The following is a 16,546-nucleotide window of genomic DNA, read 5'->3' on the forward strand; positions in this document are numbered from 1 at the left end:
CTAATAGAAATGTGGTCATTCCACTAAAACGTAAGTGTCCTCCAATCTATTTTGACGCAACTAATGATAGTACTCAAGACTAGACAACCTGGAGATCCAGCGAAAACATTTTAAAAAGCTGTAGTAAAAGACTTAGCCTAGTCGCAGCCTACAGAATTTTTGCCGGCCGATAGTTGGGTCGGTATGGACATGTATGAAAGTGCGAACATTACACCGATTTGGTATCGGCCGATTTATCATACAAATTAGAATCGGGCCCAACTATCGGCCAATAGATAAAAGTCTGGGGGGAGTCTTACCGATAAGCGCGAAGGGTGTGCGTCCATACAAATGCAGGACAAACGCTATGATAGCCGCTACCAGCACCACTATGGCGTTCCTGGCTTGCACCAAGTATTGATCCTGATCAGTACAAGTATTAACAGGTCCTCACCATAAAGTTATGAAGACTTACCAATAAGCGCGAAGGGTGTGCGTCCATACAAGTGCAGCACGACTATGGCGTTCCTGGCCTGCACCGGATACTATGCTGACCTTACACAGTGAACGTTCCAGAACGACTATATCAGGTCGTCGACATACAGTTAGGAACATTCACCAATAGGTGGAACGGGCGGGTTATGTAGAGGCTTTGTCCTCCAAAATAAATAAATAATAAATAAATCTTTGGACAATTTCACACAGCGCCAGCTAGCCCCAAAGTAAGCAACTTAATGCTTGTGTTATGGGTGCTAGCTTAACGGATATACTACTTATATACTTTTTTTTTTAAATACATACATATTATACGTCATAGTCACACCCAGACCCGTCACAGAAATTAAAATTCATCATTTCAATTTCTGCCCGGCCGGGAATCGAACCCGGGACCTCTCGGCATAGTAGTCCGTTCTGAACCACTCCACCAAACGGCCGACGAATAATACTAATAGAAATGTGGTCATTCCACTTAAACGGTAAGTGTCTTCCAATCTATTTTGAGGCAACTAATGATAGTACTCAGGACTAGACAACCCGGAGATCCAGCGAAAACAGTTTAAAAAGCTGTAGTAAAAGACTTAGCCTAGTCGCAGCCTACAGAATTTTTGCCGGCCGAAAGTTGGGTCGGGATGGACATGTATGAAAGTGCGAACATTACACCGATTTGGTATCGGCCGATTTATCATACAAATTAGAATCGGGCCCAACTATCGGCCAATAGATAAAAGTCTGGGGGGAGTCTTACCGATAAGTGCGAAGGGTGTGCGTCCATACAAGGCGTTCCTGGCTTGCACCAGGTATTGATCCTGATCAGTACAAGTATTAACAGGTCCTTACCATAAACTTATGAAGACTTACCAATAAGTGCGAAGGGTGTGCGTCCATACAAGTGCAGCACGAACGCTATGATAGCCGCTACCAGCACCACTATGGCGTTCCTGGCCTGCACCAGGTATTGCCAGGTCTTCAGTGCTTTGCGTCGGAAGGGAGAGTCAGTGTCTGACACTGGGACCGCTGACTTCTGTTAAAAGTAAAAAAAGTGTATTTCTTGCAACTCACGAAGGCGCGTGAGCTTTAATGAGGGCTATCGTTTTAGCGCTCACCAGTTAGCGCCACTGTAGAGTAAGGTCCTGTCACTTGCTAGTAGCGAAGACAGTGGCACCAACTGGTGAGCGCTAAAGTGGTAGGAGGACTATCGCATTTGCACTCATCAAGATGGCGCCACTGTAGAGTAAGGTCCTGTCAATCGCCAGGGGTGCCAACTGTTAAGTATAAAAACGATAGCCCTCATTGTGTGTGTACATGCACATAACGATGATGTATGTAATATCTGTCAAAACTTTTGAAAAAGATCAGTAGCGAGCCACCACACATGTAAAGCTCACTCGCCTCTGTGGATTGCGACAACTATACAATTTAATCGCGGAGGACAATGCTAATACGTTTAAATAATCCAAAAAAAAAAACAGCGCCTCTAAACAAAGTGACAGTCCTGTCAGATTTAATTCCAAAGTGTTTCCTTGTACTTTTTTATTCCTTTACTTTTTAGAGCCGTAATTTTTGGCTACCCAACTGGCCATCAAGAAAACATTATTATTATTTTAACGACCAATTTCCTCGTCTCGACTCTCGAATTTGGACGTACATTTTCAAGAACCGAGTCTTAAAAAATTAGGTATAGTAAATAATCTATTTCACCAAAATATCTAGTAAGTATTTTGGTGAATAACTCAGAGTAGGGTGGGTCAACTTACTTTAAGTATAATCAGCGCAATGATGGTAGCGATGCCTAATATAGGATCCCAGAGGTGGACAGTTGTTATGTTCTTGAAAAAGTTCACCAAGGCACTCACAAACGTATCGCCTGACTTGCCTGGAAAATAAAATAACAATTTTAAAACGTAATTACAGCTAATTAATGTTATTGTACTGGCAACATGACCAAAATTGTCTATTTGTTACAAAATATTTATTGTAATCTTAAAAACCTTTTTTTTTCTCAACTGTGCAATAAGATGTTTTAAGCCCGGTCTGTGAGCACGTAGAATTTTGTCCAATGACCCCAAGCTACCCATCCTTATCGCTCGCGCGTAATTATGTTGCTGTCGCGACTGTGCGACGGGCGCCCGCAGTGACTGTGCGAGCGCGACAGCAATATAATTACGCGCGAGCGATAAGGATGGGTAGCTTGGGGTCATTGGACAAAATCCAACGTGCTCACAGACCAGACTATAGAAAAAGTAGTGTATGCAGGCCTCTCACTAGTGACTACTCTCTAAGCCGGACTACCGGTTTTGGTGAAGGTCATAGGAAACGCCTGTCGTTGTGGAATCTCTAGGAGAGGCCTTGTCAAGCAGTGGTTGAAACTAACGAACGAACTATAAAGGCCGATTCACACATATCAGTGAAGTCACAGTTCAGGCTCAGTACCGGCACAGTGTGAAATATTATTTCATACAGTTTCTATGAACGCATCCCCACTTGTCAGTGTCAGTGACGACACAGTGCTCTCAGTGCCAGTGCCGCCACCGGCAATCACGGACGTATTCGTTGACGACGATATTTTTGTCGGATCACGGACGCCGCCGCGGCATCAAAAACAAAATAACTTACTTCATAATTTCTAAACAAGAATATTGAAACAGCTCTCTGACATTTTAAAATATTCAAAATATTTCACTGACGCAACACTGTAGCACTGATACTGAACTGAGCGGACACTGTGGCTTCACTGATATGTGTGAATCGAGCTTAATAATTATTGCACAGAAAAGACTAAAGAATACGTTGAAAGATTTTTTTCAATTTTTTTTGCCATACGAAATGTAAATGGGAGTTGCATTTTTGTGACAGCAGATACATTTTTGTGATGTCAACTACTTTAATGCATAAATCCATGTATTCTGTAGTACCTGATATCCCAAACAACGATTTAAGTTGTGAAGCGGCGATCTGCAGCGCCGCTGCCGTCGTGAACCCAATTATGACCGGCTTCGATATGAAGTCGAGCAGGAAACCTGCGCAAAAACAATACTTAGTGATGACGAAATAAGAATGAAATTAGTATAATGTCGGTGTGATTTACTTCATTGACTTAGTGGAGCATTGTAATTTGGTTTGAATAACAACAGTTGTAACAGTTACAGCAACAAAACTTGACGGCACGTCCGTATAGCCATTAAGTTCAACACTGAAGACAATTGAAGGGGTAAGCGGACAAAGGCGTTATCTGACAAAACTGAAGAATCGACTTTTTTGCATGAAGATAGGTTTTTAAGTGATGATAAAATCGACTAATGAGCTCAAAACACGCAAATTTTGTGTGTTTCATGTCAAAAATACAGACCTTAACAATGGTGTTATCTGACAAGCATTCATACATTTCAGGATTTAAATGTGGTATGAGCAGATTAACATTTTCAAACACTCATTTTGAACTTTTTGTTAGTTAAGACCTTTGTCCACTCAACCCTTCAATTATTAATAACCTTAGAGCCACAGCACACGATGCGTTGCGACGGCGGTGTAACGCCGGAGCGGTGTCGCTGCGTCGTCTTACATAGAAATATCTGTGGCGGACACACAAGTTGTGCGGCGCCGCAACGCATCGTGTGCTTTGGCTCTAACTAAAGGTAACTCATTTGTTTCTAAGTAAAATACGCGTCAATCTTTATGTACCTACTGGGAAAGAACCATACACGAATCTTCCTTCCTTCAAATCTCATAAGTGTGTCACTAGTGTAATGGCATCACGATATTTGACTTCCTTACAGCTCAGAACTGGCGTGACGTGCAGAATGACGTAGGAGTCATTTTGTTTAGGATAGGCAGTCTTGAACCGGTATGATTCGCTACTTCGGCGTCTAAAACCGTCGGTCTGATTAAGCCATGTCAAATGCTTACTGTCGCAAGTCCTTTACTAGATTTGTGGCATCAGCTAGTAGAAAATATCTTCGCGGAACTGGAGAACTAACATTAGCAGCTCTGGGAGACGAATCTCTCATTATGACGGCTCATAAGTCTGTCCAAATCTAGTGTTTGTGGACACAGCTGTTGACCACACTTCTTTAGCAAAAAGAGAAGCATAAGCAGCTCTGATAGGATTAGAATCAAAGCTCACTATGATGGAGTCTGAGGACCTCAGCAGCCTCTTCTTTTCTGAAAACAACTCTGTCCTGGAGTCGAACCTACTCACCCAGCTGTAAAACTCCAAGTAGCAGCACGCAGCAGCCCGACAGGAACGCAGCAAGGTAGGCGAAGTCCTCGGAGCGCGCCACGTACTTGGCCAGCAGCGCCGACAAGATGGCCGTCGGGCCCACCGTCACCACCTTGCAGCGCCCGGGCGTGAGTCGGTAAGATAGAGCCATGTCAAATAACTATGGCAGCTCAAGTCTGGTGGCTTCAGCTGTCTGCTAGAAGACTTCGCTACACTGGAGGACTAACATCAAGAGCTCTCTGAGTCGATTCTCTCACTATGACGGCTCATGTCTGTCACTAGGATAGGATTTTAACGTCAGCTGTCTACCTTACAGTAGAAGCTTTAGCAGAGAGAAGAAACATCAGCAGCTTTGATAGGAGTAGAATCTAAACTCACTATGACAGCTCCTAAGTCTTCTTGGCTTGTTGACCTCAGCAGTCAAAGGTTTCAATGCTAGTGACAGACTGCTGAGGTCAGCTGTGGTAGAAATTATCTTCTCTGGAACAGCTCCGGGATTCCCACATAGTAGAAAACTGCATCGCACTTGAAAAATCATCTCCAGGAGTCAAACCCACTCACCCAGCTGTAAAACTCCAAGTAGGTAACAGTACGCAGCAGCCCGATAAGAACGCAGCAAGGTAAGCGAAGTCCACGGAGCGCGCCACGTACTTGGCCAGCAGCGCCGACAAGATGGCCGACGATACTTAGCATCAGCTGTCTTATAGAGTATCACAGGGAAGAATAATCTTCGCCGTACTGGAAAACTAGCTTCGGCCTTTTAGGAGGCGAGTCTCATTATAACAGCTCGTAAGTCTGGTCTCATTCTTCGCCGCACTGAAATACTCTCTCCGGGAGTCGAACCCACTTACCCAGCAGCTTGAACCATGTTAGATGCTTATGTCTACTAATGACATAAGTCTGGCACTAGGTTTGTAGCATCAGCTAGAAGATTTCTTTGCGGAACTGGATCAGGATCTCTGGGAGAAGAATCTCTCATTATGACGGCTCATAAGTTTGTCCAAATCTAGTGTTTGTGGACACAGCTGTTGACCACACTTCTTTAGCAAAAAGAGAAGCATAAGCAGCTCTGATAGGATTAGAATCAAAGCTCACTATGATGGAGTCTAAGGACCTCAGCAGCCTCTTCTTTTCTGAAAACAACTCTGTCCTGGAGTCAAACCCACTCACCCAGCTGTAAAACTCCAAGTAGCAGCACGCAGCAGCCCGACAGGAACGCAGCAAGGTAGGCGAAGTCCTCGGAGCGCGCCACGTACTTGGCCAGCAGCGCCGACAAGATGGCCGTCGGGCCCACCGTCACCACCTTACAGCTGCCGAACATGGCGTAGACGATGCCTGGGAATATGCTGGAGTATAGACCTACCTGTAAAATGGAGGTATACATTTAGAAACTGTTTTTGACCTTTATAAATGAGTAAATAAATATTATGGGACATTTTTACACAGCGCTATCTAGCCTTAAAGACTGTACCTAAAGTTTGAAGAGCTAGTACTATAGTGGGATAACAATACATCTTTTCAAAGTATGATTGCAACCCGGACGAGTTAACTGCGTACCTCGCTGGAATGCGATTCTCGCTCGCACTCACCCGCACATTTTGCCGTGTTCGCCCCGATCGTACCAGAGCGTCGATGTGATGTCACGGCCACCAGTTGCGCAGTTACCTCGGCCGGGTTGTAATTTAAATAGTGTCCGACCGAATGTTCGGTTTCGGTTTCGTTTTCGGTTGAGTTTCGGTAAAAACACGAGTTTCGGTTCAGTTTCGTTTTCGGCGGCAAACTTGCCGAAACTACGACCGAAACCGAATGTGCATTGCGATCATAGTTTATATTAATTTATAGTATTATACAATTTGTCCGGGCATGTAGTGATCAAACTTTAAGGGCGTGATCTGTGGACAATTTTATCGATGAAAATACTTCAAAGGACATTGTCAGAAACCGCCTTAGATTCCTGGGCACAGCAGTAAAGTATCAAAATTAATCTCTTACTTTTTGAATACTTAAATATTAATTAGATTGTAACGGACACTTGAGGATTAGAAAATGAAATAATAAAAGTATTTTATATGTATTCCATAATACTATGACGACATCCGGACATTTTAGGGCGTGGCCTGCTCCATATCCTATGAAGTTCCATAATTTGTGTCGATAAAATCTATGTAAAATCGGCACAAGGCAATGCCGAACTTCATTGTTAGGAATCCATGTAATAGTGATGTTGACTGCGGTCATCATAGACAATAAGATACCGATCTTGTAAATAAAATAAATCGTCCAAATTGCTACAGTATGACTAGATTTTAATTAAAAGTTAAAAATATATTGCACGCAAGCTATCTAATGTGTCCAACTGGTCGAAGGTCATGAATAAAATAAAAAGAATTGTGATCATAACACTGATATAGACAATGACAACAATATGGGATCATCTTTAATATATCTGTTACAGTTTCAAATCCGATGAAAAATCCAATGCCGCTTAAAGTGAGAGAAATGTCTAAAGTTCTAATAGAATTGAAAGTTTTATTCGCTCAAAATGCTTATAACAATAAATTGGTAATACATTTCAAATATTAAGTACCTTTATAATGTATCGATAGAACCAAAATGATATCCTCTCAGCTTGGAAAGGGAAAACCCAGGATTGGGGGAGCGCTCCAGGCAATTTTTAGAACATTTCATAGGTGGTAGTAAATAATATTTATTTTATTATTAAAATTGAATATTTTGATATTGATAAAATTGAATATATCTTTCGATTCAAATACCGAATATTTTTCAATCGATAATAATTATCGAGAATTGTTAATAATATTCAATTAAAAGTTGTTCAATCCCTAGTCATGCATAGACTAAGACGGTAACCATGGAGATAGTTAGTTTGGTAAGTCACGTGTTAAATGTCAAGAGTGAAAAGTAAACATAGGATTCAAGTTATTTATTTACGTGCAAAATGTAAGTAAGTAAATCATAAAAGTGGAACGCCGAGCTATTTCCAAAACCCGTCCAATATTATAATACAATTTGGCTGCGACAACTACAATACAGAACATCTCCCAAATCGATGTGTATAAAATAATATAATACAATACTAGTAAGTAAGAGGTTATGATAACAATATTGCTATCAATAAGTTTATAGAATTGGTCCGCCAGGAATAATTGTTCTTACATAAAGATTTGTGTCATTTAGAACCTAGAAAGTATTATTTCGGCACTGTTGATCTAACGGCGAACAATGTATGGAGAACGAACATTGTCCTTTGTGGCTTGACCCATTTCTCAAAAAATTACAAGGCTTAAAGTTTTTAATTTTTAGAATTCACCTCTTCCTTCAAAAACAAGTGACTGCGTGGGCACCTTAACACTAATGAGCAAATATTTTATGTTATGCGATAGCTGATAAAATGATCTATTAGTAAAGTAGAAAACAGACACAAGTTTCATACATTTTAAGGAAGTAGGAATGGATTTAAGTAGAAAAAAACATGACTATTTTCACTTCTTTTTCAGTTATTTTCCAACACAAGAAAAACCAGGTCGTTAAAGTATGTCTTATTTGCATTGTATTATTAGTATTTGAGCTATTCTACAAAACGAATGTAAATTTATTAGTCTACGTCTATTACTTTCGAAGCTATTGTTGAACAAAGATACCCCTTCCCAGCCGGTTCCATAGCGCGGCTAGTCATGTAGTCGGAGTAGGTTGTGCGATTCTTTCAGGCAGTGCATTTTCGCATTTCTTTATTTTTCCCTCAAAATATGAGCCTTGTAAGGAAGTTTCGGTTTCGGCCGAAATAGACACCGTTGCCAAATTCGTTTTCGGTTTCGGTTTCGGTCGTAAAAATAGTTTCGGTCGGACACTAAATTTAAAATTCTTATTTACAAAAACACTTACTTGTGGCGGCACTCCAGCGACTATGGCGTAGGCTATGCCTTGAGGTATCGACGTTAGACCAACTGTAACACCTGCAAATAAATAAAGGCGGTATAAGAACACCATCATTACACCTTTTTCTGCTTTAACATTAAAAGGTTTGCATACTTTCATCGAATGAGCCCACATGAATCAGGCCATGTAGTCTTCACTGCAAGAGATTTAGTTTCTTAGAAACAAATGGAGGATTTGGTCTACACTCCCCACGCTGAAATACACGCAAATACTCCGCGCAGTAGTTGGGCAGCCATATCGTGATGGGCAGCCTCCTCCTCCAAGAGTCCAGGCTGCATAGTTTGGAGGCCACACGACATCCATTCTCACACTGCGTTCCTGGTACCTTGAATACTAGAACTCACCAGTATCAGATACTCCACTTGCGTATTTGAGACTGAAGCCATATGGTCGTGATGTGCAAGAGCCTCTACCATACAGGGTGAGCTTACAAGTTACAGGTATTTGTTATCAAGCTGTGTACAAGAACTTTAGTGCCAGAACTCACCAGCGATGACATCTCGTATCAGATACTCCACGCAGTAGTTGGGCAGCCATATCGTGATGGGCAGCCTCCTCCTCCAAGAGTCCAGGCTGCATAGCTTGGAGGCCACACGACGGTATCTGTTCACGCGCTGCGTTCCTGTAAAATTATATCAGTTATTGCTAATATTAAATCCAAACGGAGTACGGGAAAGTGTGAGAGCAAAGAAGAAGAATTTCTAACATTATGCTTGCTACGCATAATAGAATCCAGAAAATCGCAATTTGTTTGTTTCAGCCGAATGACGTCCACTCCTGGACAAAGGTCTCTCCCAAAGATTTCCACAACCACCGGTCCTGTCGAAAAATTCGCAAATACGCTGACACAGCAATTGCCTTTTCCCAATGAAATCACTGAAAATCTTTAGTGCTCTAAACCTAAATTCTAATACATATTTACATTAGTATGTATAAATTATGCTGACGAAACAAAAGCACCTTTATTCTCCTCAGAGGCTGACATGATGTCCACAATACGGCAATACAGGCCCGAATCTAAACTATACTAATTCAAGAAATAGGAAATAAGTTAAACAAAACACCCGTATAGAAAAAACGATTGTTAACTAAGTTTAACGCATTTTGTTACTAAGTAACCCGGAATTAAAGAGTTAAAATAAAGATAAAGTTAGGAAAAATGCTGGTATTGAATAGCTTATCAAGTTTCCTATTCAATAAATAATTTGGACATTGTGGAACATGGTGGTGCCATGTCAGTACGGTCGATAGCACATAAGCATACCACAGAAAGCAATTTCCTCTAGGGAATTTGTATGTTGCAGTTGTGTCCATTGAACATAATATTCATGTCAAATAGAAGAAAAAACACTAATGCCCGTTTTCACCATCAATCCTTAATTTTTAAGTGACCTATGGTAACAAATAAAAGGAATTTTAAATAGGGGTCACTTAAAAGTTAGGTATTGATGGTGAAAACCGGCATAAGAAAAACAACGCGGACTCTCATCGAATAGTCAGTAAACGTAGTGTTCGCGAAACAAGAAAAAATCTTTTTATAATCCTACACATACAGAAAATGGTTGATATTCGTAGTTGTTTTAACGCCCGTATTGACAAACGATGCTTGCTTAAGTGAAGCATCAAATCGAACGCACAGCGTTGAATAGAGCTCTGTGATTAGTTAATGTGTCACCCTGTGCGTCCACGCGTACTTTGAGATCTCATAGTAATGTTTGTGAATACGGGCGCAAATGTATTAAGAGTACCTGTGTGATCATAAGTTTAAGGAAACCTGACTTAAATTAAATACCCAACAAGAAAAAAAGTGGAAAAATCATCTCAAAGGCACTCTTAACATTATTTATTTTTTTACCTCAATCACATTCAGAGGTTTCCTGTTAGTAGGTAGGTAATATCAGATCAAAACATAAGAAAATTTAAAGAATCAAGGAAAAGTTTGGAAAAACTCACGAATCGTTAATGAACCTTACTGGTTTAATAAATAATATTTACTTAAGTTTTTTTTTCTTTTGGCAGTTATTTTGGGCTACCGGATACTGTCTTCATATTTCATTTTGTTATTCAATCCTTTAACTATGAAAACGATACTTTAGCATGTCAACAGAAAATAATGCATAGTGTGGCGTATTTATTCAAGAATGTGCATTGTTTGCCAACGTATAGTAAGCCTTAAGTACAACACAAATGTGAATCTTTGCTAAACTAACTTCTGCCAGCGACTTTACGCTAATAAAGTTCGCTTTAAGGCTTACACTTCCATTTCTTTTTTGTGTTTACACTATGTGAACATGTTAACTATTTTGTAACACATTTTTTTTACAAAATCAAACATTTATTTTTATTTCATTTGTAGAAATTATTGTCTACGTACTTTCATCCATCTTCTGTAGTTTTCTTCTTTCCTATCTCACTATATTTGCGACAAAAAGTATAAATAGCCTACTTACATGTAGTCTACATTTATACACGTGTCAATCTATTCTTATTAATACAAAAGATCTCACAGTTTTAACCACGGTTTACGCATGAAACCGTTCCAAACAATCGAAAGAACCGTTCCAAACAAGTATCAAAGAGATAATATTAGAACATTAGTTTAAGACACCATAACATATCAAATTACCTATTGTTTTTGAACAAAGACAGACATGTTTCCTTATAATAAATTATCTGAAAGTACAAACTGAAAAAATCTAATACACACTTATTAAATGGCCATATAAGTTGATAGTAGATTTTGATGAAAAATCATCAATATTCAGAAACATACAGGGTGGAAACGATAACTGACTTCACTCGATTATTTCTAAACTATACAAGATATCGAAAAACTGTGGCTGTACTAAATGTATGAAAAAAGCTACACATTGAATTTTTTGAAAGATCCAGTTTATTCAGTAACCTATTATTGCTCAATAACCATCAGGATCAGTAACCAGTTTTTCGATATCTTGTATAACAAATATTTTCGAAAAACCAGTATTAAATATAAACATAACAAAGTACCCAAAACGTTCTCGTGGTCGTTGTAAATCATCCCGCTCATTTTGAATCACCAAAACTGTTAGTTCACCACAAAATTGTCACTACATCGCAATCACTAACACAGTAAGCAGTAAAAACTGAATTAGGTGTATTTAAAAATATAGTGCCTAAACTAGAATTATAAGGAAACGCGTATGTATAGCGGTAAGGACGGAGTAACACTGATGGGCAAGTTAATTCTTATGCTGACGTTACAATTAAGGATTGCACACAGTCACAGATATAATATACTAGCTGACTAACACCTTTACAGGCTAGTTATATTCTGACGACCTCATAAAGGTAGCAGGAAGGCGCTGGATGCAGGCCGCTACCAACTGGTCATTATGGAAATCATTGGGGGAGGCCCATGTTCAGCAGTCGACGTCCTATGGCTGAAATGATGATGATGATGATTCTAACGCCAAAATGTTGGTTGTTGGGATCCACAGACGCCTAGTGGTTCGCGAACCGGATTATTATTATAGAAATCACAGGTTTGAACCCCGCATAATACAATACAAATATTTGTAAACACTTCATACAATAAATTGATATCCCTTGGACATTTTACACTCCTTTCAAGCTAAGCAATTAAGTAGTGTAGTGATTGTCTATACATAAAGCAAACACCGGATGCAAGTTTTTTAAGAGTGCCTACTGACGAAAGAACCATAGCGAATAATTCGTATCGCCAAGTATCGCATAGCATACAGTGTGCCACTTCCCCTTTATGTTAATTACAACTTGCATTACAACTGGATGAGCTATCTATCTACAATTTAACCAGCGATTAGTCGCAGGCGCAGCGAAGGTGTGATAACGCTTAACTGTTTCTATAATGTGCTCAAACAACCTGGTGTTAGGCTTGTTTTAACTTTAAGTAGCTGCATCTGTATCCTCTTTCTCTTTCATTTCCGTGTTACAATGACCAAAACTTCTTCAATATTTCCGACAATTGCAGAAGCAGAATTGCTAAAATCAAGTGGCAGTAGGCGGGGCACATAGCTCGTAGAGACGATGGCTGTTGGGGCAGGAAAGTTCTCGAGTGGCGACCACGGGCTGGAAGACGTAGCGTGGGCAGGCCTCCTACTAAGTGGTCCGACGATCTGGTAAAGGTCGCGGGAGGAGCCTGGATGCGGGCGGCGCAGGGCTGTTCATTGTGGAAAGCCTTGGGGGAGGCCTTTGGACGTCATTTGGCTGAAATGGACGAACGATTTCTGACAATGGAAGCCTAATGGAGCACCACATCTATTAGGTTATCATGTAGAGAACAAAAGTAGACTTCAAGGGCCTCCACTTGCTGAAAAATATAGCCACTAGCTTTCCGTCCGCGGATTCGCCCGCGTGAAATTTTGTCTGTCACAGAAAAAATTTACGCGCGTCCCTGTTTCAAAAACCAGGATAAAACTATCTTATATCCTTTCCTGGGACTCAAATTATCTCTATTCTCATCAAAATCGGTTCAGTGGTTTAGGCGTGAAAGCGAGACAGTTACTTTCGCATTTATAATTTTGAGTGTTCCTAACAAAAAATCTACAATTTTTGATTTTACAGGCTTCGAATTAATTTCTGGCAGATTAATCACTAACCAATCTTTATCTCTTAGAAACTTTGTCCTAGGGCTAATTTCGGCAATAACTAGGTACCTACTTATGTAACTTTTAAGTATCCATAATTTAACAAAAAACCTTCTTAAACCTTCAGTACCTATTTTAAACAATTCCTTAAATAATTAAATCTTTTAAAGCAATTTTTCTAAACTCGCATTAAACTTAATCCATGCCTACATTATTATGTTTATCTCGTCTTATCTTTTTATTTTATTTGTCTAAGAGGGCATTACACGCACGTTTTAATTTACCTTCGTCTGGATATTCTTGTTTGCTCAGACGACATCATGACTAGGATGCCCGATTAAAAAAGATAACTAATCTTAAGCAAACCATTAAATCCAAGTAACAAAATAATTTAAATAATTTAGATTAACTATTTACAACTGAGTTAATTACATTTTAATTAAGGCATCGGCTCGTGCCGTAGGCTTCATTATAAAGCGGAATAAGTTGTCACATGATGCTAAATTGACGCACGAACGCAAAATTGAGAAGACACACGTTGTGCTCTTATTGGGGCTTCTTGACAAAACTACAGATTAACATCCCGATTGAGCTAACTGCGCACCTCGCTGTAATACGACTCTCCCTCGCTCTCACTCGCACACCTAGTTTGCGGACGCGTCCATACCAGTGGGTCTAAAGCCTGGTCCGTGAGCACGTAGAATTTTGTCCAATGACCCCAAGCTACCCATCCTTATCGCTCGCGCGTAATTATGTTGCTGTTGCGCTCGCACACTCACTGCGGGCGCCCGTCGCAATATAATTACGCGAGAGCGATAAGGATGGGTAGCTTGGGGTCATTGGACAAAATTCTACGTGCTCACGGACCAGGCTTTAGACAAAGTGCACATTATAATCGCAAACCAGTCGAAAAATAGTCGAAAGGCCTTTTTTGTATGGAGTTATGACTGCTTCGATTTTCGATTCGGTCAAAAAATGAAACTTGTCTAGGGGGGCAGAGCGTCAATGTGACGTTACAGATGCCAGGTGCGCAGTTAACTCGATGGTTGTAAATTGATTTAGCTGAATAAGTACTTGTTTTAATTGTCTTCCTGACTATTAAGTTAGGGAATAATATCTCATGTGAACACAAAAATCTTGCATCTGAAAAAGTCAAAATTATTCCCCTTACTAATACTTACCCTACCCTTACTTAATGTATATTGTTTTTAAATGGAATAAACTTATGACTTACGACTTACTGCCTAATCTCAAAAATACACCCTGGCTAAATAAAAAGAGCAATCACAATTAATTACATTTTTCTCATTAAAATTATAAGTTTTAGATGTTTTATACAGCCATATTATTTAATCAGAATGAGTTATGACCCCATGACCATAATATCTATAAAATTGAGTAATATGTAATAGTAACAGATTACTGTTACTAAATAATAATCACACCAAGTAATATTAATGGCAGAACATTCCAACCATGTGACTGGGCAATAACTTGATCACTCATGACCCTTATCAACGCATTATGTTAATATAAATTAAGTACTAATTTAATTAAAATTAAACTGTTACTGCATCACAACAAATTAACGCTCAGCTGTTTAGTTACATATTTTTATACATATATATTTATCAAATCAAATTAAAAATCGTTTATTTGCAAGTAGGCTCCCAAAGAACACTTTTACATGTTGCAACCCTACCAATGCTTCGGGACAGTAATATGGCAGTGCTGAGAAGAAGCAGCACAAGAAACTCGGTCATTTTATAAATAAACTATGTCAAAACTGTATTTTTCCCTTTTGTTCTCATTTACAGAAGTAACTAGAAACATCCTAATTAATTTAAAAAAGCAACCCACCCATAACATGTGTAAAAAATACATCATACAAATTAGTAAAAAATTCATCTAGCGACTGCTAAGTCATGTTACTATAATAATATACATAACATTGTAATTGTTTAATTAAAATATTTGATCTAGTATCAAGACCAATAATTTATTGCTAATGAAAAAGTAATTATAGTTATTTATAAAACTTTTAAGTGCCAATTTTTTTTGGCAAATGTTTATAAATTGGAAATCTGTCAGTGATAGTGATAGTGATTTCTACTATTGTGATTAATACCAAACGTGTGAAATGTTGTTTCTTAAGTTGTGAATTAAATAAATTAAATTCAGATAAAATAATACAGAAGAAAAACTGGCTGACATTAGTTGGTTCAATAAAGGGGTGTTTTTGTGAATTTATTAAAATAAAATCTTCTGAATTCTCATGTAAGTTATCAATTTAATTGGTCTTACTTTTTGGATAGGTAAAGAATTAAGTTAAATAGATGTTTTGTTACTTATTACACATTTTAATACCTATGTGATGAAATAATAAAAAACTACTAATAAATGCTTTATGTTAATTGAAATTCATAACAAACAAATAGTACAGATTGAATGCAGAAATATGTAAATAACAAATCACTTTATGAATAACTATTTTACATTTTTACTAAAAGCGCAAAAAAAACAGTTGATGGGTTTATTTTAGCAAACCTATAACCAATGGCAGAATTGAATACAGAAAACTTTAGCGTAGAAATCTTTTATCTTAAAAGTTTAAAACAGCAATAAAAATTATGTTAATGCTTAAGTAAATGCAGATTAGGTAAGCTGGTATTCTAATCGTATGAAAAGAATTACATACAATAGCAATACAGTACTTAACTGTTGACGCGTTACATTCTAAACCCATTTTGTTAATTACAAATATGTAATCAAATTAATATAATACGCACGTAGAAAAGTTTAATTAATTCAAACATACCCAAAAGCGGTCGTCTTGGATCATTTTCTTCCATTTTAAGCTATCTGGTTGTGTCGCGTGAACCAAAACACCAATTGTTTGCCATTTGAATCAATCTTTATCTATTCAAACCATTTTATGATAACTTTGTAAAGTTTATTTACATCCAAAACAAAATCTGCAATATTTTGACCACAGATATGGATTAGAGTAGATATGTCGCAGTCAAATTGTATAATCCGCCGTTTTACATTACAGCTAGGCATTTTGCATTACAGCTCTGTTTTGTAATACGGCGGCTTAACGTTTAGGCGGATTGAATACAGCTGAATGAAAATCCGCCGGAATGTATTCGGCGCCAAACGTTCTTCAATACGGCTAGCCGTAATGTAAAACAGCGTGTCATTACCCGCCGCTTTGATAGTTTTTAGTTCCTATTTTCAATACCGTGGCGCTGCCGGACAAAGTGGCTATGGATTCTGGTGTTCG

At 38.7% G+C, this 16,546-nt stretch overlaps 1 protein-coding gene across 1 annotated transcript in view; it reads right to left on the minus strand.

The window, feature by feature from the left end:
• Nucleotides 1–16,243, minus strand: part of LOC135074868 (sodium-independent sulfate anion transporter-like) — a gene marked incomplete at its 3' end in the record, with an annotated part of 31,214 nt that extends 14,971 nt beyond the window's left edge. The window contains exons 1-8 of the mRNA XM_063969249.1: nucleotides 16,079–16,243; nucleotides 9,141–9,275; nucleotides 8,600–8,670; nucleotides 5,859–6,059; nucleotides 4,676–4,808; nucleotides 3,393–3,497; nucleotides 2,235–2,353; nucleotides 1,339–1,501 (exon numbers count right to left, since the gene is read on the minus strand). Of these exons, the coding sequence (XP_063825319.1) occupies nucleotides 1,339–1,501; nucleotides 2,235–2,353; nucleotides 3,393–3,497; nucleotides 4,676–4,808; nucleotides 5,859–6,059; nucleotides 8,600–8,670; nucleotides 9,141–9,275; nucleotides 16,079–16,112 (961 nt within the window). The remainder of the gene's footprint in view (nucleotides 1–1,338; nucleotides 1,502–2,234; nucleotides 2,354–3,392; nucleotides 3,498–4,675; nucleotides 4,809–5,858; nucleotides 6,060–8,599; nucleotides 8,671–9,140; nucleotides 9,276–16,078) is intronic.
• Nucleotides 16,244–16,546: the final 303 nt, after the last annotated feature.

Source organism: Ostrinia nubilalis, chromosome 9 (genome assembly GCF_963855985.1).
Source record: "Ostrinia nubilalis chromosome 9, ilOstNubi1.1, whole genome shotgun sequence".
NCBI lineage: Eukaryota > Metazoa > Arthropoda > Insecta > Lepidoptera > Crambidae > Ostrinia > Ostrinia nubilalis.